This window comes from Platalea leucorodia, assembly GCF_965183815.1.
Source record: "Platalea leucorodia genome assembly, chromosome: 9".
Lineage (NCBI taxonomy): Eukaryota > Metazoa > Chordata > Aves > Pelecaniformes > Threskiornithidae > Platalea > Platalea leucorodia.
The window spans coordinates 18,072,189-18,093,861 of NC_138831.1; the positions used below are offsets into that span (position 1 = coordinate 18,072,189).

At 46.7% G+C, this 21,673-nt stretch overlaps 1 protein-coding gene across 1 annotated transcript; it reads right to left on the reverse strand.

The window, feature by feature from the left end:
- Positions 1-5,902: 5,902 nt before the first annotated feature.
- Positions 5,903-13,261, reverse strand: ALAS1 (5'-aminolevulinate synthase 1). Its single transcript, XM_082322141.1, has 10 exons — positions 12,958-13,261; positions 12,054-12,260; positions 10,951-11,106; positions 10,647-10,869; positions 9,979-10,163; positions 9,188-9,367; positions 8,817-8,981; positions 7,434-7,702; positions 6,798-6,960; positions 5,903-6,201 (listed from the first exon to the last, which is right to left on the reverse strand). Exons 1-10 carry the CDS (start codon positions 13,160-13,162, stop codon positions 6,041-6,043), a joined length of 1,914 nt encoding a protein of 637 aa, XP_082178267.1. The 5' UTR covers positions 13,163-13,261; the 3' UTR covers positions 5,903-6,040.
- Positions 13,262-21,673: the final 8,412 nt, after the last annotated feature.

Below are 21,673 nucleotides of genomic sequence, written 5' to 3' on the forward strand. Positions count from 1 at the left end.
AGAGGAGCTTGGCTGTGATTTGGATATAACCTTTTTTTTATTATTCATTATGGTGTTCTGAGCAGGTTTCCCAGCAGAAAGGATCCCTGTGTGCTGCGCCGGCACAGCCTGGGCCCCAAATGAGCTCTTGCAATGAGCCCGGCAGGGTTTGCACCAGGTCAGGGCTGTGCCTGTGCCTGGCTTTATTCATCATACCCAGGATGAGATGGATGATTTGGGAAGCTGGCTGTAAAATGGGGGGGCGGGGGGGAAGAAAAAGAAAGAAAAAAGGTTTAATGCAATAAAGAACCAACCCCAAATGAGCTTCCCTTTGGTGTGGAGGAGGAGGAGGGCCTGAGCAGCCTCAGCTCAGGAGAGCTCCCTCTGCATACAAATACTGATAATCCTGGGCTGGCAGCACCAGAGTCATCTGACAAGCTCATTCACCCTTCTCCTTCGGGTCCTGCTCCCCTTCTATGTTAGGCAATTTTAAAATTTGCCCAAATATTGAGGAAGAGTGAGGGGTGTTCCCCATTTCCCCTCCTGCCACTGTCCCCATCCCCCTGCGAACGCAGCCATCCCCAGATGAAAGCCGTCCCCAAGCCAAAGGACAACTGTGTGTGGCTGTGGGGGAGATGGCCAGCAGCAGCCAAGGGCTGCAGATCCCCAGCTGAGCTCCCATCCCATCCCAGCCCATTCCCTCCTGTCCTCTCCCATCCCATCCACTCCCCTCTCCTCCTGCCCCCCATCCCATCCCAGCCCATCCCGTCCCCCCCACCCCACTCTGTCCTGTCCCTCCTGTCCCCTCCATCCCATCCCTCGTCCTCACCTGGCTTAGGTGTCAATGGGCTAGGTGCAGGCGGGCGGGCAGGCAGCACTGGCTCTGCACCCCCTTGCGCCATGGGGGGCCTGAGCCCCCCCCATCCTGCTGCTCCCCTGTCCCAGCTGCAGAACACCTTTCTTGTCACAGCTGCAGACCTGGTGGCCCAGGGTGGGTGGCAGCTCCCAGCAGGGCCACCATGTGTAGTGGGAGGCTGTTAGTTCTGCTGCTGGGGCTTGGGGAGGAGGGCGGTGGGAGCACAGATGGGCATTGGAGTCTCTAGTGTCTAATATAAGGGTTGAGCACAGACTGCTGCCTCTCCCATGGCACAGCCTAGCAGGAACACGCCCTCCAGCTGTTTGCTTTTGCAAGGCTTGTCAGGATTTAGGCAGATCCTTAGCTCACCCTCTGTTAATTTTGATTGATTGACTGAAAATTAGTAGAAGAGAATCTATAAAGTGGGATGGGAGAGTGCTGAAGCAGTGCAGGGAGAGGAGCAGAGACAAACAACTTGTGGGCAGAGCACCAACCATCATGTATGCCAGGTTCCCTTCGGAAAGTGGGTTTCAAAGCCGATCCCAGCTCAACACTGAGCAATTATTGGGGCAATTAAAGTTCTTGCAAACCTGGCTGCTGCCTCCTGACCCTGTGTCCCTACCTCCAGCATACACATGAGGGTTCACGCAAACATCAACTCCTCTTTCTTTTTAAGGTTTGAGCTAAAAAATGTCTCCCTTGCTGCGTACCCAAAGCTCTGGGGTTTGAGTTGATGTGTGGGAAACCTGGGTTTGGTCAGCAGCCTCTGGTGCTGCCTTGGGGTACGTGTGCCAGGGGCCAAGGCCACCGCACCGTGGCATTTGCCCAGCTGGGGAGGGAGCAGCAGGGCACAGTCAGCTCCAGAAAGAGGAGGCAGTTGCAGATAGGTGTGACACAGCATCCCCACAGCCAGCCCAAGCGCTCAGGTTTTTTTAGGGCTTGCAAACAAGGGCTCATGGGTCCTACAGCAAACGAGCCACAGGGGAAAGGATGGGACAGGGATGCTTTTCCCTACAGGATTCCAAGGTGGAAAAGTGCAAAGGGCAAAATCTCAGAGGAGAAACTCCTTTGGCTTCTGCTCCCCTGAGAGCTGAAGTGGAGCAGTTGCAAAGGAGTTACACCTGGTTGTAAGCCAAATGTGTGAATTGAAAGAGCTGCCTGGGATCCAGGCTATGAAACCACAGGTGCCTGCGGGAAAGGGAGATAAGCTCTCACCCTCTTAAGAGCTTTGTGTCCTGCTCAAAGCCCTGTCTGGGGGTTGTTCCTGATGATTTAAGGCTTAGCTAATGTTATAAATGTTATCTAAAAGCAAGTATCAATTCAAGGCATAACCCCAGGCTGACGTGTAGCTAGGTGACCCATCTGAATACAAGAGAAGCAGGAGATTTGGACCTGTGATGGAGTTGTTTGGTCATGCTGCTGGTGTTTAGATTGAGACCTGCTGTGTGCATCCATCTGGAGACTGTGAGAAGAGGTGGGTCCTGCGGGGAGCAGTTCAGCCCAGATTTTTAAGGGGAATAAAGCATGGGTTTGCTTTTTGGGAGTAGGAGAGGAAAGGTCTTTCAGGGGCTGAACACACCCCAAGGGAAACACATGTGGTGAGCCACCAGTGTGGGCTCTAAAATACCCATTACCAGGCAGGAGACCCTTCTCTGAGCTTCAGATATTGGGGAGTTCATGGGGCTTTTAAAGCTCTGGCGTGGGGGGCAGAAACGGGCTGCGTGGTCTTCTCCATGCTAGGAAAGAAACCCTGGTAAATGTGAGTGCTGGGAGACCGAGCAGGGGCTGCAGTGTGAGAGGTGTGCCCTAAAATAAATGGGTGCAAGGCACCAGGGATAAAAGAGCTGTGAACCTGGTGGTGTTAATAATGCTCTTATTATTGTTGTTGTTGTTATTATTACTATTGCTGACTAGGAAACAGCATGGACTTAATGGCTGAAAGCAGCAGCAAGAGCAGGAATGGTTTTCAGGGCATTTTCTTTCCCCCGCAGGAGTATGTTTCAGCAAGGGGCAGCTGGGGCTGGGTAAGGCAAATGGCCGCCTTGTGCAGCACGGGGCAGTGGGAGCATGCAGCCCAGCAGCCGTGGCAGCATCCTCCCTCTCCTGCAACAAAGTCCTGCCGGCGTTAGAAGCTGACCCCAGCCTGATGGGCTATTTTTAGTCCAGTTCCCTAAAGAAACCAAGGTCATGAGCTCGTGATGCTGGTGTCCTCCTTCTGGGCTGAACCCACGGGTTATATCCAACCACCTACAGCACGCAGCGAGGGGCTTGGCAGAAAACCAAGGCCCCCAAAAGCTTCATGAACGTTAGCAGCTCTGCTAATTAGCTGTCTCTGCCCGGTGGGACTTTGCCGTGGACTGGGGTGGAAGAGGAAGCAAGGGGGTGGAAGACACCACAGCCTGCCTGGCCTGGCACCAGGTCCTGGCCGTGGTAGGAAGAGCACCCTCCTGATGCCTCCTCCCAGTGATGGGGAACACGTGCGCCTGTTTGCACTTGGGATGTTTTCACTGCCCCGTACCACCTGGGCTTTCTCCATTGTGTAAAGAGGTTGAGAAATGGAGGAGGGTATGAGTATAGGGCTATGCCATGTTCAACTAGATGAATTATTTTTGCCCCAGAGAAATGTCAGCAGTGGCTTTACAGCTGCATTCTTGCTTACTTACTCTGCCACTGCCATGGACCATTTGTCTCAGATTTTAAACTTCTTTTACCGATTACTTCCTCTATTATTTTTCCAGAAACCAAACCAAAGCTTACATAACCCTCCCTCATTATGCAACCCGCCATTCAAGTTTTGTTTGCTGCAAAAAAATGTGTTTGTTTTTTCATTCTTTGTCCTTTTCACTGGGGATAATTTATCCCTTCTATGTGTCATTGGATTTGTCGTTCTTTTGCAGTTAAGTGATGGACTTCTGCCGGCCTCTTAACGCACGCTGGTTCTGCTTTCACACCCTTGCTTGAACTTAAGGTAACTTGTCACATCTGATGTTAATGGGTGTAGAGGTACTAATTGCCATGTGCCAAGGTTAGTTGTGCTCCTGGCATTTCAAAGGGTGCTAGCTTTAAGTCTTAGGATTTGGTTCTCTCCCGAGACTCATTTGAAATAACGTTTAAGATTTGTGATAGCCAGTACCCTTTCTGTGTCTTATTTCTTCTCCTCTGCAGTACGGAATGTACAGTAGCTGCTGTAAAAATTAGAAGGAAAAATGGGGCTTATTAACTGGTATGTAAAATGCACTGGGCCAATTCTGAATGCTTTCAGTGAAGAAACCAGAAATGCAAGTAACCTTGTACTGTCAGATTATGGCTATATATTAGTCAACACATCATGCGCGTTCCCCCCTGCCCTTGATTGCTTACGCCAGCAGTTCGGAATGGCATTGAAGGCACGCTATGGTGTTAGGGACACTGTTCTAGGAAAGGCTGATGTAGGATCTGTGGCTTTTTACTTGATGTCTCAAGATAATGTAGTAATATAACCTAATATATAATGAGAAAAGCTCTGTAATGGACATGTATATTCATTCAGTCTTGGGCCACAAACTGCTTGTGGCAAGGCAAGGAAGTCAGGGTGTGGCACTGTATTTTTCCCCCCCGAGTAGCACTGAACTTGCCTCAGTAAGATGAGAATAACATCACAGCAAGAGCATGCTAATCCACTTGAACAGCAACGTAACTGCCTGCATATACAATAATCTGGTGGTGGAATTGAGCACACCCGTTCGTAAACTGCCTTGTTCAGCAACAGAGCTAAATTACCATGTTAATGCTATAGCCTGATGGGGGTAGCTTCCTCCCCGCTGCAGAACACCTGCGTGTGACAGAGGCAGCAATCACTTGACTGGCTGGCAAGCAGCTTTTAAAAAGTAGCTTGATTGCTTGGGAAGTCAAATATTTTGCTAGGAATGCTTCTGAGAATAGCAGCGTGCTTCAATACATGCTTAAATGATGAGCGACTTCCAATTGATGGAGCTGCTGATTTTGCTCTAGCTTGGGCTTCTATCTCCCCAACACATGGCTATTTGTGATAGCATAATGGGTCCCTAACGGGAGCTTCACAGCACGCCTGTGAGCGTAACAGCCACAAGCAGTGCCAGGAGCTTGGCTTGTTACATCCAGAAAACGAGAGTACCTGTTCAATGACTTGTGAAAGCTAGACTGTAGCAGTTACTGGACATGCCTGTACATGCAGGAAGCAGTTTAGTGCTTTGCTCTAGACTTCAGGCCAATACTGACCTCCGGGTACATGTATACACCCACAAAATTACTTCCCTCTCCTCAAAGCATGCCCTTGCTATTAATGAAAGCATTAAATAGCATGGTAATTAGGCAACAGGCATAAGTTTTCAGAGGGGTTGCAAAAGCAGCACTAATGTTCTCTTACAATGCCTTCTGTCAAAGACCTGAATTATTAGATTGCTTACCAATAAGCAGTTTTTACCCTGCTTTTAGTTCTAGCTCTGAGTGCACTGGAGAGCAGACCATGAAGACTTGAAGAGGCATAGGCAGCCAGAGGCAACTTGCATCTACCATCTGCACAGTAGTAAACGTGCCCTCCTTTCCCAGCCACTACACCACCCTCCCACCTTGGTTTTCGAACTGTCAAGCAGTCACAGAATACCATTTTTAAAACCCATTAGCACTTTTTTCTTAATAGGGAGCACCACGCTGTACACCAAAGGGGGAATGCTTGTGCACAAAACTACAAGGGAAGAGAATGGCAGCAGAGGGAGACAGCATCTTTGCCTGCCTCCAAAAAAATGGATGCAAGCTTATTATACAGCATTTCTTAAGTAGTGTACTCTTAAGTTTTAGTGTGCATGTAGTACTATAGCTGCATGTTTTCAAAAGCTTTCAGGTAGAAGCTTATGAGGAACTATAAATACCAATTTTCTCTTCTCATAAGAAATAAACCCATCCCTTGTAGTACACTACTGAAGTTCTTTCAGCATACACTCATTGAAAAGGCAGTAGTTCAGCTGAAGGGCATGGAGCCATAGACCACTGTTTTTATTCCACCAGATGCCTTCCAACCACTTACTTATGGAAGATAAGTAGAGAAGCAAACAAAACCACAACTGGGCTCTAGAAATTTATTTTCAGAGCTTAGTGCTTCAACTATGATTAAAATACTTATTAAGCAATTTAAAAATGCTACTGACTGGGTACTAGAACTAGACAAGAATACAAGTAACACCATTACTTTCATGCACTGACAGATACTAGTTTGCTCATGCCACTGAAGTAGGATCTCTCCCGTTCACTCATCAGTTCAAAATGCAGGGGTCTTCTACAGAAGTTGCATTCAGCAGATGAATGTGGTTTCAGCTCCAGACCAACATCCTTCCATGTAGCCAGCAGTTTTTCTGGTAGGAACAGAAAAGTTCATCAAGATCAGTGGATTGCCTCAGAGGAGCAGCAAAAGAGAAGTGTCAGCATACTTATTCTCCTAGCAAATGAGGACAGATAACAGGAATTCACTGTGACATAATTTACCTCAAGTAAGGTGACTGGGTAGCAACTAAATCTCAGCTATCCTCATTACGACCTCTTCTGGCAGGATCAAGGAAGTAGCTACTTTCCCTAGACAGATCCATGTTTAAGACAGGTTAACAGCTCAGTGAGGAGAGCAGATTTCTTTGGACCCCACATTAACAGGTGAAGATTGGTTTGGGCAATGCATGAGCAGAGCCCCAGCAGAGGTGGCTCTGACAGAACTGGCTGGGTACAGGACTGCACTGGCCTTGCACGCTCTACTCCAGGTCGCAGTGCATGGGCCTTCACACATCATCCTTAAAGCAGGTTAAGTGCAGAAGTATGCGCTATGTATGCTGCAGCAGTGGAAAGACACTGTCCAGCTCGTAGCATCTAAAACTTATGTATTTCCTAGTCTCATCTTTAGTATAAAAGACTACATAGACAGCCTAGTATTTTCATTGCACTGATGCAGGAAGCCACTCACCGAGAAAGTAACTCATCATCTGAGGGGTGTGGTGAGGTGTAGGGGCAATACGTAGCAGCTCTTCTCCACGGGGAACTGTGGGGTAGTTGATTGCTTGGACATAGATGCTGTGCTGGCTCATCAGCTTGTCACAGATATCTGTATTTTTAGCAGCATCTGCAACCTAAAGTTCAAAATTCTAAGTTATAAGATCAACCAAAACATGCAAGGTGGCAGAACTGTCAGCCCAAGAATCAAATAGGACTAGTTAGTCTTCCTTGTGCCTCTACAAATAGCATATACATCAGAAAAAAAGAGCTAAAAGCTTGTGGTGTAGAGCCCCCTGGGCATAAGCACAGTATTGCAGCCTGGGTGGGTAGCTGTTTATACCTGAACTCTTCTTTTCAATGGCTTGTTAGCAGTCTCCTTGCTTTCTGTATACTGTTGAAATTGTGGGTTTCATGCACTTTATCATTCTGCTTTACAACATTTATAGCAGGCTAGGGGCAACTTAAGCCAGACTCCTAGCACATCACTGCTGAATGCTAGGACGGGTTTGAACTTTGTGAATGTTAACTAATACCTGAAAGTATAATGGGATGATGGACAGGAAAACAGGCACCACAGCCCTGTGTCAACAGTATCCTAAGTACTCACCCTTATTGGAATGATGTGACTGGGGCAGTGCACCACAGGAAGCCCTGCATCCATCAGCATCTGTCTCATAAGCTTCACATTGCGTTGGTGCTGGCGCCTCAGAACCTGCCCCTCTGCGCTCTTCAGAGTTCGAATGGATTCTAGGGCACCAGCTAAGAGCATGGGTGGCAGGGACGTTGTGAAAATAAAGCCAGCAGCATAGGAACGAACGGTGTCTATCAGAGAACGTGTACTGGAGATGTATCCTCCTACGCAACCAAATGCTTTGCCTGGGAGGGGGGAGGGGGGGGGAAAAAGGCAACCAAGCTTATTCCTTCCACCCATTAGAATGAAGTATTATAGCTTTTCTTTCTTTTCACTTGAAGGAAAGAGTTATTTTGATTACATACTTAGTGTAGTCATGGCAGGCAACAATTCTAGCCCCCGCCTGCTAATCTTGTATTTACTCAGCACATGTTACAGCTTTGTTTTTAAGCCAATCCTGGTAACACGGATCTAGTTATTACACAGCAAGGACAGTTCAACACTCTCTAAAATACTCAAGTTTTGATTTTGGGGAAGACCTTAAGCCCAATCATCAAGCATAGACATCAATACTGACCCCAAGAGATCAACACTAAGTCTCTCAGCAGATTTAAAATAATCTGTTCCAGAGATGCTAGAAATAGCCTATGCTCCTGAGGAGCACACAAGGGTGTTACTGTGATTGTGTGGCCGACATCGGTCCCCCTTTCCAAATATAGGGGGATGTTCAGGTACCAGAAAAGAGCCACAGGTAGAACTAGGGTGTTTGGTGAATGCTTCTGGTTTTATTAGGCTGTAACCCAAGACTGTAAGTAAGTTTCAAAGCCATGAACTTTCCTCTTAAATTTTATTTATGTTTTGGAAGCTGTTTAAAAAACTTCCCAATCTGCAGCAATAAACTTACTCATAAGCCTGCATCCTACTTGGATAATAGTAGTTGCTTCAGTTCTTGCCAAATCTCTTTACGTAACTCCCCATCTCAGGTTTCTAGATTAGGAGCACTCCATTTCACATAAAAGAATTAAGTACTACTAAATATAGAGTACTACTCTACTAGCATTCTCACCTGAATTTATTCTTGAGTTGTATAATATGCCACTGGAGGACTTTTTGCTAGCTTGTTTAAAGAAAAAAAAGAAGGCTACCTTAACTGATCTGTAAGGCAGTGTAAGTAGCTTAACACAAGCTCTTCAAACTGTGGGGCATACTTAAATCCTTTGGGCTTTCTGAAAAATCCTAGCTCCCCAACAGCCCTTAGCAAGTTCATTTGAATAGACTGATTTTGAGTTAACCCACTTAATTTGGCTGCTCAGAAGCTTTGCTGCCTTAGCTTCTGTAAAAGTGCCAGGCCATGCATACCAAGCGTTCCAGAGATGATGTCCATCTTGTGCATGATTCCATCCCGGTCTCCTATACCACCACCTCGAGCTCCATACAGCCCCACGGCATGCACTTCATCCACAAAAGTGATTGCCCCATGCTCATGGGCCACATCACACAGCTCTTCCAGAGGACAGACTGCACCTAGGAACCAAAGCAGTGACAGGCAGTTTAGGACTCCCTGTCCTCAGCTTGGATAAGTATCAGAAGTAGCCCCAAACACTAGGCATTTCAGAAGACTGTTTTCATGTAAACCTTTATAGAACTGTACACTTTTAGACCTAAAATACAGATGGTTTGACCACTAACTGCACTGGAATGAGAGAGAGAAGGGTTTGATGTCAACTTACCATCCATTGAGTGAACAGTTTCAAATGCAACAATTTTAGGGGTCGATGGATCAGACTTCTTCAACAGTTCTCGAAGATGGTTGACATCATTATGGCGAAATATGTGTTTTGGCACCCTGCTGTTTCGGATCCCCTGGATCATGGAGGCATGGTTTCCAGAATCAGAGTAGATCTCACAGCCTGAGGAAACAGCCCAGTTACACTTACTTCAAGTACAGAACGCATTAACTGATTCCCAGCATTGTTTTATGTACGGGAAGTGTTCAGGCAGCAACAGTACCATGTTCTAGAAAGCAATGCTCTTCATCAAAAGAGCAAGTTACAGATCATGAAGCAAGATTAATATTTAAGGCTTATTTTAGGTCTTTAAACTAATACAAATTTGAGCTTAGAAAAACCCTTCTGTATTTCCTTAAGTCCTTAATATTTTTATCTAACTCTCCTAACTTCTGAAGTTAGATAGAGATGTTCACACCCACAGGTGGGAGGACACTAAAATTCCTGGTGCCTCATTTTCAGGTGGAATTTACATGCAAGAGCAGAAGACTCTGCATTTTGTCTAATGCTTTCTGCAGTTCCTAGCTCGTAGATCTCAATCTCAGTAGGCTGCTGCTATGATTTGCATGAGTTGAACATAATTTGAATATGGCATTAAAAAAACCCAACCATACTTTGCTGATCGAGTAGGATGAATCCTCACTTTGGTTGCCATTTGTAAAAATGTACTCACAACTGTTTAGGGCAGGGTTGTGTTTTGTGTGGCAAACAGAGGCTGCAGTTTGAGGTCTCACCTGGCAGCATCTTAGCTAGAGTGAAGAGGGTGGAGTCATTGGCTACAAAGCAAGATGAGAACAACAGCGCTGCATCTTTTCCATGAAGATCAGCTAGTTCTTTTTCCAAATCAACATGAAATTTACTTGTTCCTGAAATATTTCTTGTGCCTCCAGCTCCAGCACCATGTTGTTTCAGTGTATCCCTACAGAAGGCCCAAAGAGAGGCATTAGCATTACTGTGCGACACACAGGTGAATAAAGTATCATTGCCAAAAACATTCCAGTACATAATCAGTATTGTTCTAAAAAGGAACTGCCTCCAAAAAGCAGCTGTTAGGTTTAAGGTCTTTGAGCAACCTGCACAACTCAGGAATCTGATAAGCTAAGAAATCAATTACCAAGTACAGCTGCAATATACCATCCAGTTTATCTGATAACATCTGGGGGCTTCTGAGGAAGGTCCAAGGAGCAGGGTCAGTGACTGACAGGTATACTGCAGCCCTGGAGCCAAATACTAAGTTACCTACCTCAGCTCAAAAGAGCGTAAGCTTAATTATACCCAGAATAATACCAGCAGCAGCTTATATAGCACAGTACAGAAATCAATTCTTCAAATGCCTTCCCACAAAAGCTTCTGCTTCTGACTATACCTTGAAGCTGCCTCTTAAGAATACGGCACTACTCACATAACTGCTCCACACACACGAGGGTGACGACTCATCCCCAGGTAATCATTGCTGCACCAAACAGACACCTCTTTCTTGGTGATTAGAGAATCAGTATAGTCGTCTGCCATGGGAAAGATTTGTGCCTTTCGGTTCACTGTTTTGAATACTCGGTAGGTGTGATCCTTCTTCTTTTCATCTATCTTTTTCTCAAAGAACTGATCATACTGGAAGGTGGATACAGCTGAAATGAGACACAGACTTAAGCACACAGGAAATAATCACAAGAGACCAGGCCTGTGGCGGTTTTGCCAGACAATCTTACATTTTGGCAAGTTATCCTGAAGCAGATGAGACACGCTTTCTGGTCTTTGCTTCAGCACAATATCCTTAAGCTTCTTGACCAAGCCACTCCACTCTTCTCCCTCAGTCTCAATGTTCCTCACTGTGGAAGTAGTTGGTATTTTGGCAAATTCTGTACCTACGGACATTTTAATAAATTCCGGTGAGCTTAATCAGTTTGAAACAAAATGAAGTGAGTTCAGCAAAGCAAACATTTTAAGCAACTCTACCTCTTTGTTCTGTAGGAGCCACATGCCTGAATCCATGTGCCCCTGTTAGGATCAACTATTTTATTTGCTTATAATTTTGCATTGTACGAGACAAAAGGAAAACCTTGCTATTCAATGACAATACAACATGTAACTTCCTTACAACACATTTGGTACATCATGACTCAGAAACCCACTCTACACAGTTACAGCATTTATCTGAAAGAGTTGGTACACACCTAACTGAAGGCAGAGTTCAAGTTAGCCACTTCCTTTTAATTCCTAATATTTTGTTCAGTTAGTACAGATCTTTTAAAACTATGCCACAGAAAACAAACAGAAAAGTAAAAGAAGCTTCCTGAGACAGACGGCAAGGCTTTAGTAATATTGGTGAGAGTTCCTTCCTTTGAAGGACAGCCCTTCCACATCAGGATCACGAGCCAGTCAACACCCTTTAGTTCCATAAACCAAAAAAAAGCATTTGCTTGCTTTTCAGCTTGGATTTGTGCTGGTACTTGCTTAGTACCTCAACCCAGTTTCTGGATATACCACCTCTGTCTATACCCTGGTAAAGCTCTCCTCAGTCCTAAGCATCCACTTTGGGTGCAAGCATAACAGCTCAATTCACACATTTAGAACCAGTGTATCAAAATACAGCATACAGTATTCCCACACCAAAATCACGCAGGGGGAACACTGCACAATATTGCAGGTATGCCATTAACACCTACATTCCCCAACAGCTATTTCTTGCCATCCCCCATAATCCTACCTGCATGATTTAAGTGGCGACTGTTAGACTTGGCGCACTCTAGAGCAAAGTCAGGCACCAGAAGCTCTCGGAAGGCATCAACGCTTCAGCACACACAATACATACCTTTCCTGTCTGCCTGCATTTCCTGCACATCCTCTTGGAGTTCTAGGCTGGCTTTACAGAAAACATTACTGTTCTTGTGATTCATCTGAGCTGCCAGGAACGGACATTTGGTAGCAGAGCTCTGGCTAGCACCAGCAGGTGGGTGGCCAGCAGGTGGGTGGGGTCCATCTGTATTCTGTTGGGCCACCTCTTTGGCATTTTTGGCCTCTGAAGTGGGGGAGAGAAAGGAAAGCACTTCAGTGCCATCATTTTAATAGTGACTTAAGCTTTTCTATACATTACCTTCACAACTAATTTGGCACAAGCCATTCAGAACTATTTCACTGAGCAGTCACATTGTATTTATACAAGCACAAAATCCCAGTAACACCCAAGGGGCATCTGATTTAAGATACTAGATGTAGCACTGTACCCTTTGAAGGGGGAAAGAAAAAAAAAAAACAACTCTCTCTCTTCCACTCCCAAAGGGGAGGTTATCTTTGGAGGAGTTCAGCTATTTTCAGCCACCAGCCCTTCCTGCTGCAAGCCTCAACTCTTTCCCCCGAGTGCCAGAGCGAGAATCCCCCGAGGAATGCCCCCGGGTGGGGTGAAGAGTCGCTCAAGCGTGAGAAATCCCAGCTCCGCCGTCCACGGTCATGGATCTCCAACCGGAGCTCACTGTGGAGCCCGATCTGTGCCCGCACTTAATTACCACAGCCATTTAAAGAACTAAGCAACCCTCACCTCGAAGCTGCCCATTCCAGAAGTTTCCTTCTACAATATACGATGTCTGTACGTATCTTTTTTCCCGTCCCCAGGACGGCGCCCCGCTGCACCCGCCGCGCCCCGGCCCAGCGCCCCGCCGCCCACCCTCGGGGGAGGCCTGGCTCCCGAGGCCGCCGCTCCCGGCCCCGGCCGTACTCACCCCGGCGGGCGGCGGGGGTCTTCTCCTCCTCCGCCTGCTGCCCGCGGGCGGCGGACGTGGCCAGGGCGCGGGCGGCGGCCGGCGGGGCCGCCTCCATCATCCGCGGGCAGTGCTGGGCGTAGAGGAGCAGGGAGGGCCCGGCCTTCTGCAGGAAGGCCTGCGAGACGCGGGCCAGGAACGGGCAGCGCCGCACCACCGCCTCCATCCTCGCCGCCTGACGGGAGACCGGACGTGACGTCAGCGCCCGCCGCTGACCACCACCGGGACGGACGGACGGGCACGGGGCGCGCAGCGGCCCGCTCCGCCGCTGCCTATATAGCCCCGCCGGGCGCGGCGCAGGCGCACTGCCGCTGCCCCGCCGCCACACGGCGCAGGCGCGCGTCGGACGGCGAGGGGCTGGGGGCGGCTCCGGGCGGGGAGCGGGGGGACCCCGGGCGGCTCCCGGGGCGCTGCGAGGGGATGGAGGGGCTCCGGGGGGCCGTGAGGGGCCGGAGCGGGCCCAGGCGGCTCCCGGGGGGTGGTGAGGGCCCGGAGGGGGCCCGGGTAGCTGCCGGGGGTGTGTGTGAGGGGGGCAGCCGGCCCCGGGGGGCTGTGAGGGGACGGCTCAAACAGGGGTCGCGGCCCACAGGGGAAGAAGAGGCGGGTAGTTGTCCTGCTCTGGGTTTCCCCTCAGCCTCAGGCTGTGCAACGCTTGTTTCCCAGAAGTGCTGGAGCCCCTTACCCCCAGGACGGTAGATTTGGGGGCCCCTAGTGCGCCTGTTCATTGGAAAACACGAGCTCTGAGTCAGCTGAGTGGGGAAACCCAGCCTTGCTCAGACACATTTCATGTATTTTCTTCCTAAACACGCACCTCTGACTCCCTGCAGAGTCCTTGCACAGGGGCTCAGAAAGCAGCGGGTCGTCTCACCGGTGGTGGTGGGATCCTGAACCCCTCTCGCTTTGCCTACCGTCAGTATGAATTTAACAGTCTCTCTTGGTGATGCTGGGATCCTGAACGCCTCTCACTTTGTCTACAGCCAGTATGAATCTAACAGCTTCTCTATTGGTGATGCTCAGACTTCCACCACTGCATTTTTGAAGCATGGTACCACTGCCCAGCTTTTGAAGATAAATGACTCTTGTGAGAATGAGAGCAGCAAGTAAAATTGAATCCTGCATCCTCTAGTTTGCAACAGACATTAAAGTTTATTTGTTTAAAAGAATATTCACAGGTGGGTAATGATAAAAGGAGCTCCTCTTATGCATCTGGCCATCCAAGCTGCATAGTACTGATTCCTGTAGGCGTATACTAACTGCTGAAGTGTGGAAAGAAAGGAGAAGAAAGATGATGACGCATTTTTTTCCTCATCTTGCGAAACAGTGATTTCACGGAAGACAGGATTCGGGCAGAGTACTGCCTCTCTTGGCCTCACATCGCTCAGCCAGCCGAGAGCTGGCTTGGGCACTTTGAGGCAAGAGTGGTTTTTGTGACAGGTACAGAGTTTTGAGGAGAATTCTTTTAAAGCTCGCTCTTACTTGACTCGTGTCTTGCATGTAGGCACGTTGTGTAGTTACTAGAAGGTGCTCGTAGTAGAGTGATTAGGGAAATACAAAACCTATGTAGGACTGTGGCTGCTGAACTCAAGTTTGGATACAAAAGGCATTCGGAAAATATTGGTCAGTATTTACACGTTGCAAATTAATATTTAGATAACTCCTCTGTTGGAGGGCAGGGGGAGGACCAGCAGGATATTTGCCTGACCCTCTTCATCACTGACTCACTTTGAGGATGCTGGCTGCAGTATGTAAACTTTGTGATCTGAGTAAGTAGATCAAGAGGGAGGCAACCTTAAACCATAGTCAAATGGCAGACTCACTGTTAACTCCAGTGCGTTACAAAGCTCTGAGGTAGGAAACGGGACAGACTTCTGCGCTCACATAACTCCTCGCAGGGCCCTGAAAAAAGCAGATAGGGCTTTACAAGGTGGAGGCATGGGATTTGGGTTTTAGTAGGGCTAGATTTTTTTCTAAACACAGTTCACTTCGTGCTTATTAGGAATTTAAGACAACGTTGTTTAATAAGTCTCAATGCTTAGATCTTAAACAATTCAATTCATTATTGCAGCAATGTAATGCAGAAGTTACCACTAAGAAACAGCCTTTCATCAGTGGGCATTGTTAAACTTTATATGTGCTAGTTTTAATTTGTTCTGTAGATAAATGATTAAACTAAGGCTATGGTATTTGACCCAAGCCTGTATAGCAGTTGTGATAGCAAGAGTCTTGGTCGCTTGGTAATACCAGGACAGTACTTCCAATTATTAGTCCAGTTTGCTCATGAAGGGCACTGTTTTTTCGCAACTGGCTTTCAGTTAGTGCTACATGCCTCAAATATTTACATTTTGCAAAATATAATAGTTAATTAGCCCTTCAAGCTTAAAGATACCTGATCGGTGTTTCAGATTACTGCTCTCCCCATTCCCCTGACCGTCAACATTTGACTCCCTACCCTGAAGCTTTGTATGACATCGATTACTTTAAAAATGAGGAAACATAACGACATTCCACCTTGTAGATACCTGGCGAGTGTCCTTAGAGCACAGACTGAATGTGTCTGAACCTAAGCGATCACTCCAGTGCTCCTTGGATTAATTTCAGTTTTAACAACAGAAATCCAGTCCCATATGGTTGATTTATAGTATGTTGATAGTATTTTTCCTTCTCCTCCTATTCTTCCCTTATTGATTGACCATGGTACTTAACTCTAGAGGGACAGAGGGAATACGTGTTTTGTTGTAAGGGGCACCAGAGAAAGGTGTTGTGCAAATATTCTGGCAGAGTACTGGAACAGGCTGCAGAGCTCATCTGTGTGGACACCTGCCGCAGCAGGTTCAGTCCCGCAAAAATCTGATAAAGCTTCTTTATCCTGATAATCTGAATAGCAGCATCTTACCATGTTGCAAGGTTGAGGGATGAAGTACATTAGTCTGCTCTGTTGCTGGAGTTCAGAATCTTGTGGTTGTGTATTCAAAAGTGCATGTGAAGTCTGAAGCCCGAAGAGCATCTGCTTTTTTACACAAACATCATTCAAGGTTGCCAGCTGAGACACAGCGACCTTGGCTACGATGCGGAGATCTCCAACTGGAGCAGAACTCTCAGCTTTCCTGTGAGACTTCCCTACAATCTGTGCTATTAATCAGACACTGCAATAACACTTCTTTGGAGCTTGATTTTGGTGAATTTATTTAACCTTGTACATGGCAGGAATTGCGTAGAGCTAAATAGCAATGGAATGACATTAACTTGACTCTCATCTTGGAGAGCCGCCGAAGGAACATGTCCTTGTCAGTCCACAGAGATGGCTGTGAGCTGTGGGACCAACAGAGCAGGGAAAAGGGTGTCTTGTCAACTGCTCTGCCAGTTTCCTCCCTTTGAAACTATTACCAGAGCTTACATGTTGAAGGTGAAGTAAATACTAATAAAGCTGCCATTAATTAATATTTCTTAGGGCTTCAGTGGATTCATTAAATGCTATTTAAAGATGTTAATTGTGGCAATGTATTACTGTCATCTTACAGGGCTCAAGAGAAACTAGCATGAAGTGTCACGCAAATACTGTTTGCCACACTCCAGAAGGAGGACTTCAGACTGTGACAAGGGACAGTACCCTAGCAGCCAACGGGGGAACAGGGAGCCCGTCCTGAGAGAGAAAGTGGGCTTACGTAGCCCGTCTGGAGAGAGACGGCAGGTACAGCAGGCAGGGGAGAAGCAATGGCTGCCTGTGAATATGTAAAGGGCAGAGTAGCATGTAATAAAGAAGGAAAATGGTTTAAGCTGAGGGGATAGCATTGGTGTGAGAACAAATTTATTCAGCTGGCCGTGACAAAGTTTAGATCGGAAGGTGGGTAGTTCCTAGCTGTAACTGTATTTTGGAGCAGTCTTTGGAGCTGGTACCTGAGACGCTGGGTACCAGATGGATTCAGCAGAGGAAGCTCGATCTGCCTGAAAGGCCCACATGATGCAGTTCATGTAAATGGTTCAATCCTTCCCCTTCCCACGCCAAATCAAGAGGACACTAAGAAAACACTCTGCTGATTTTATTTTTCTAAAGCCCATTCCATTCTGATGATTTGTCCATTTCTTTGTTAAATAAGTTGCAAGAGGGGATAAAAAGGTTAAATTCCAGCAGTTTGGGAGGTGGATACGAAGCCATAGAAAGTGCTTCCCATATAGAAATTGAAATGGGGAAAAGAAATCCCCTGCCACAGGGTCAAGTTGATTTCTGCAGATGTCTATGAAGAGCTGCTGCTGAAGATGGTCTTTTTCCATGTTACTGGTTTACCGTATAGGCTCAAGTGTAAGTTACTTTCAATACTTCCTTCCCATCCCTCTTCTCTCAAGCACGTTTTGCCCAATATTCCTGGAAACAACTTGATTAATGGGTTTGCAGCCTTCATCCGGCCTTACATCTGTCAGCAGTTAGCTCCTTTCATGGAATTTTAATGAATTTTATGCTTTTAAGAGAGCAGTTAGATACTTCAGCAGAAAAGCAAGAGTCGAAGCCCCTCTTGCACTCAGCCTGTCCAAATGAAAGCGTATAACTGTACCATTAGCAACATTTAATCCCTTTTGCCCATTTCTGAAGTCAGAGCTGCACATATTCCTAATTTTTTCCCACCCAGTCAGTGTCATGGGAGGGTGAGCCAGAAAAACAATTCCCCCTCCCCACGCACAAGCCACTGTCTCTATATTGAGATCTGAATTTTCCAAGGGAGTGGATGTGATCCTGACATCTGGATTTAATCCAGATTAAAATTCCAGGCTTAGATCTGAGAACTTCCACCTCCGGTCCCGAGACTGGCAGTTCTTAGAGAGAAGTTAGTTTACCTTTTAAGGCAAAATTCAAGGGTTGCGATAGTAGCTGCATAGTGAAAATTCTTCCCATGCTGAATTTGTTTAGCAGATTTTCCTCATTTGGATCCAGTGTCTTCTTTACAGGATAGAACAGGAAATCTCATTTCTCTCTAGGATCCTCTGATCCGTAGAGAACTTGACCAAGCTGGAAGAGCTGCTGAATGCGGAGGCATGTGCGACCTGTTGCAGAGTGACTGAGCAGCACCCCTGTTTCACAGACGCAGGCCAGGCAAGCTTCTTACCCCATCTCATACAAACAAGCACTGAGTTGTTTTTCTCCCCAAAAAATTCATGAACTGATGATGGGTCCTCATAAGGGTGTTGGGTCAGGACACTTTTGCCCGTCTGCCAGGCCCCAGGTGCTGCCCATTGATGCAGAGGAGTTTGGTCTCTTGGCAAAGTCCCATTACAGGGGCATGACTCACACTCATTCAGGACAGCAGAAGCTGTTGCCACCCTCATACAGGTACCCTGCCCTTCTGCTGAAGGGCACCGCTCCCACACTGGGGCTGCTGTGCTCTGCAGCCCATCTGATTAACACATCCAGCAGTCATTTATCTTAATTCCAGAATATCTCCCTGACATCCCTCCAGTTGCTTCGATGTGGAAAATCACACAATAGTCTTTTTTTCATCTTGCATCCTCCAGTTTGTCTTGCTTTGTGCAGCACACGGCAGGAAATGATACATTAATCCTTCCAGCTACTGTGAGCTTTGCTGCACTTGCAATGATTTGCATTCACACCCTTGTTTGCTCCTCTCTCACACAGTTTCCTTCTTCTCTTAGAAAGAACCAGTAGACTCCAACCAGTATATTTTTAGTTAGGATTATTGCTGGGCTTCAGCCTGTCGTTTCTCTTGCATATCTCAGCCCTCATTTCTCCTCATTAGCTACTCAGGCAGAGCCACCACCGCCTATGTCCAGTTTAGGAGCTTGAACTCTCTACGTAGTCAGCAGAGAGCAGAAGTACCTTAGAAAAAGGGAATCGGAGCACTTCCTGTATCAAGGTGTGAGAGGGTGGGGAAAGGACTTAACTCTGAAATCAGCACTCTCTATAGCTCTCTATAACTGGAGTTTCCAGGAAGGAATTAAGTAGATAGCCTGCTCCTCTCTATAGAGGAATGACAGCTGACAGAGGAGAGAAAGAACTGGGTGTCTCTTCTTTGTCTGAATTTAAATGCTGCAGGCCCAGAGAGACACTCAAGTCATGTTTATACAGTAAAAAATCCTTGCTACATCAGGTAGCTCTAGTGAGCTCCTACTCCTGCTCATATCTGCATTAGTGTGGGCATTGGCAGGAAGGTGGAAGTCAGAGCAGAGGCAGGATTGTAAAAGTCCTTGAAAACAAGAAATTGACCCCCAGCAGTGAAAAACGCTGTGCTGGAGCCTATGGGCTGTCTCTTTTAAAGCAATGTAAATGTTAGAACTTTTCTGTCAAGCAGAAGATTGCTAGAAATCAAGGGCATACCTTGTTCTCTCCCTCTTGCCCTGTAAAAATGTACCGGCTTTGGCTGGGATAGAGTTAATTTTCTTCACACCAGCTTGTATGGGGCTATGTTTTGGATTTGTGATGAAAGTAGTGTTGATAACACAGGGATGTTTTAGTCACTGCTGAACAGTGCTTGCACAGCATCAAGGGCTTTTCTGTTTCTCACACTGCCCTACCAGCAAGTAGGCTGGGGGTGCATGAGAAGTTGGGAGGGGAGGACCCTAACTGACCAAAGGGATATCCCACGCCATATGACATCAAGCTCAGCAATAAAACTGGAGGGGTGGAGGTTGGCTGGCATCGGTCAGTTGGTGGTGAGCAATTGTTTTCTTTTGCATCACTTGTTTTTCTTGGTTTTGGCGGGGTTTTTTCCCTCCGTTGTTTTTTTCCCCTTTTTTAATTATTAAACTGTCTGTATCTCAACCCACAAGTTTTTGCACTTTTACCCTTCCAGTTCTCTCCCCCATCCTGCTGGGGGGAGAATGAGTGAGTAGCTGTGTGGGGATTAGCTGTCTACTGGGGTTAAACCACAACAAAAAAAATAATCTCTCCGACTTGTATACCTGTGCCATGGGCCCGCCATGGACACCTTACAAGGCAGTAGCATATTCAAGTGCCTTCACTCCTCCCCAGTCACCCCAGACTCAGTTTGACACAGTGAGTTAAATCCTTTGTATAAATTGATGTAGTTTTGTTTGTCAAAACATGGAGTCCCTGAGTAGGCAGGTTTTTAATCAGTACTATTCCCTGCAGATGTACATGCTACCTTTCCTTTCCCAGGTGTAGTAATACAAATAAGATTGCCTTTTCAGCCTGGAAATAGGGATAAAGGCATCCTGTGAAGTCCCACTAGTCTCTGATCTCTTTTGGGAAGGTGGAAATGATGGGGTTTCAAAAGGCTGTAACCTTAAAATGTCTATTGTAGGTACAGTACACCTACAAGCAAGGCTAGTTGTTGTGGTTTGTTTCAACAAACGCTTATTCCTCTCTTATGCATCCAGTATAATTTCTTCTGCAAGAATCAATATTTCAGTGAAGTAAGGAGAAGGAGAAGCATTTCAGAATGAAATACCTGTTGATGATATGAGAAGGAGGGGGAAAATCCCCCTCCTCACTAGACTGAAGCTGGGAATTCCTGTATGGGTGTTATCCCATGAATGAGCACCCAGTGAGGCAACAGGACTCTTCTGTTACCTGGGTGGCTTTTCTTCTTATCCAGCTATTCCATAGCATTAGAAATTGCTGGTCTTGAGACAGTCTTAAGAACTGTCTTGGAGAAAGCAAGCAATAAACAGAGGGAAGTGTAAAGCAGTTTTGATCTTTTATTGTTTCCATCAATGGTCAGGGAAACTTTAAAGAGTTAGTTATTATAGTTAATATTAGTTGCTATAGTTGTATATAAAATTAGAATTAGCTCCTTGAAAAAAACAATCCAAAGGGTTGAGAGGGAAGTGGCCAAGCAGTAGAGCAGAATGATGCCTCACATCTAAGTGGAGGTGTTCCAGACATGAAAATAGCATGAAAGTGTGTGGCAACAGGGGATATGAAACATCAAAGGGCCAAACCCACTCCTGTGAGTGGGAGGAGAGTCTGTGTAACACCATAGCCTGTGTGCCACAGCAGAAAGCTGTAGGGATGAGCTACAGCCTTCTTGGTGTCTTTCCTCTGCAAATCTTTCCATCTCCCAGTGTAAGTGTTCGTGTGTTCTGTCCATGGGGTTTGCTGTGCTGTTTTGCAATAGCTCTTGTTGCTTAACCTTTGAGGTGCAAGATGTATTATTCCTCCTCGTGCTCTAAAGATTATAGATAAAATCAGAGGGTGGTGATAAGGTATTAAAATGAGAAGAGTCTCAGCAATAGGGAAGAAGGGGCCAGTGCTGAAATATTAAGGGAGGAAATTAGCACATCATATCTCCAAATCTGAACTTGGGAGCTGCAGACTAGAGAAACTCTGTGACATGTTCAGGTTATTGGAGCATATGAGTCTTCCATTCCTTGTTTGCCTTTATACTGAACTCTTAAAAAAGCTGGCAAGTGCTCTGTTTGCACTGTCTTACAAACAGCCTAAGTCACGCAAAGCTCTGGGCTCTACTTTCAAGGCTCCTGGGCCACGCTGCCTGCCAAGCAGCACAGGCGGTACCAGGAGGAGTGCAAGTGAGGACCAGCCAGGCCAGCTGGGATGGGAGCTTTCTTAGGGTAGTGTGACCTGATGGTTTTGCAGCTGCTTTGAACACCATTCCAGATGAGCTCTATGGGGCTAGAGGACTCAAAGGATCGAGTTGTCTCTGACTTGGTGTGCTGAGCAAACCTAGTCTTGTCAGGTGTTGGCTTGGGA

Coding starts and splice junctions, on each gene's coding strand:
- ALAS1 (XM_082322141.1), bottom strand. CDS start 13,162: ATGGAGGCGGTGGTGCGGCGCTGCCCGTTCCTGGCCCGCGTCTCGCAG. Junction 8,982..9,187: donor AACTGTTCACTCAATGGATG/GTAAGTTGACAT, acceptor TTTGGTTCCTAG/GTGCAGTCTGTCCTCTGGAA. Junction 6,961..7,433: donor GTCACATCATTCCAATAAGG/GTGAGTACTTAG, acceptor TTTGAACTTTAG/GTTGCAGATGCTGCTAAAAA.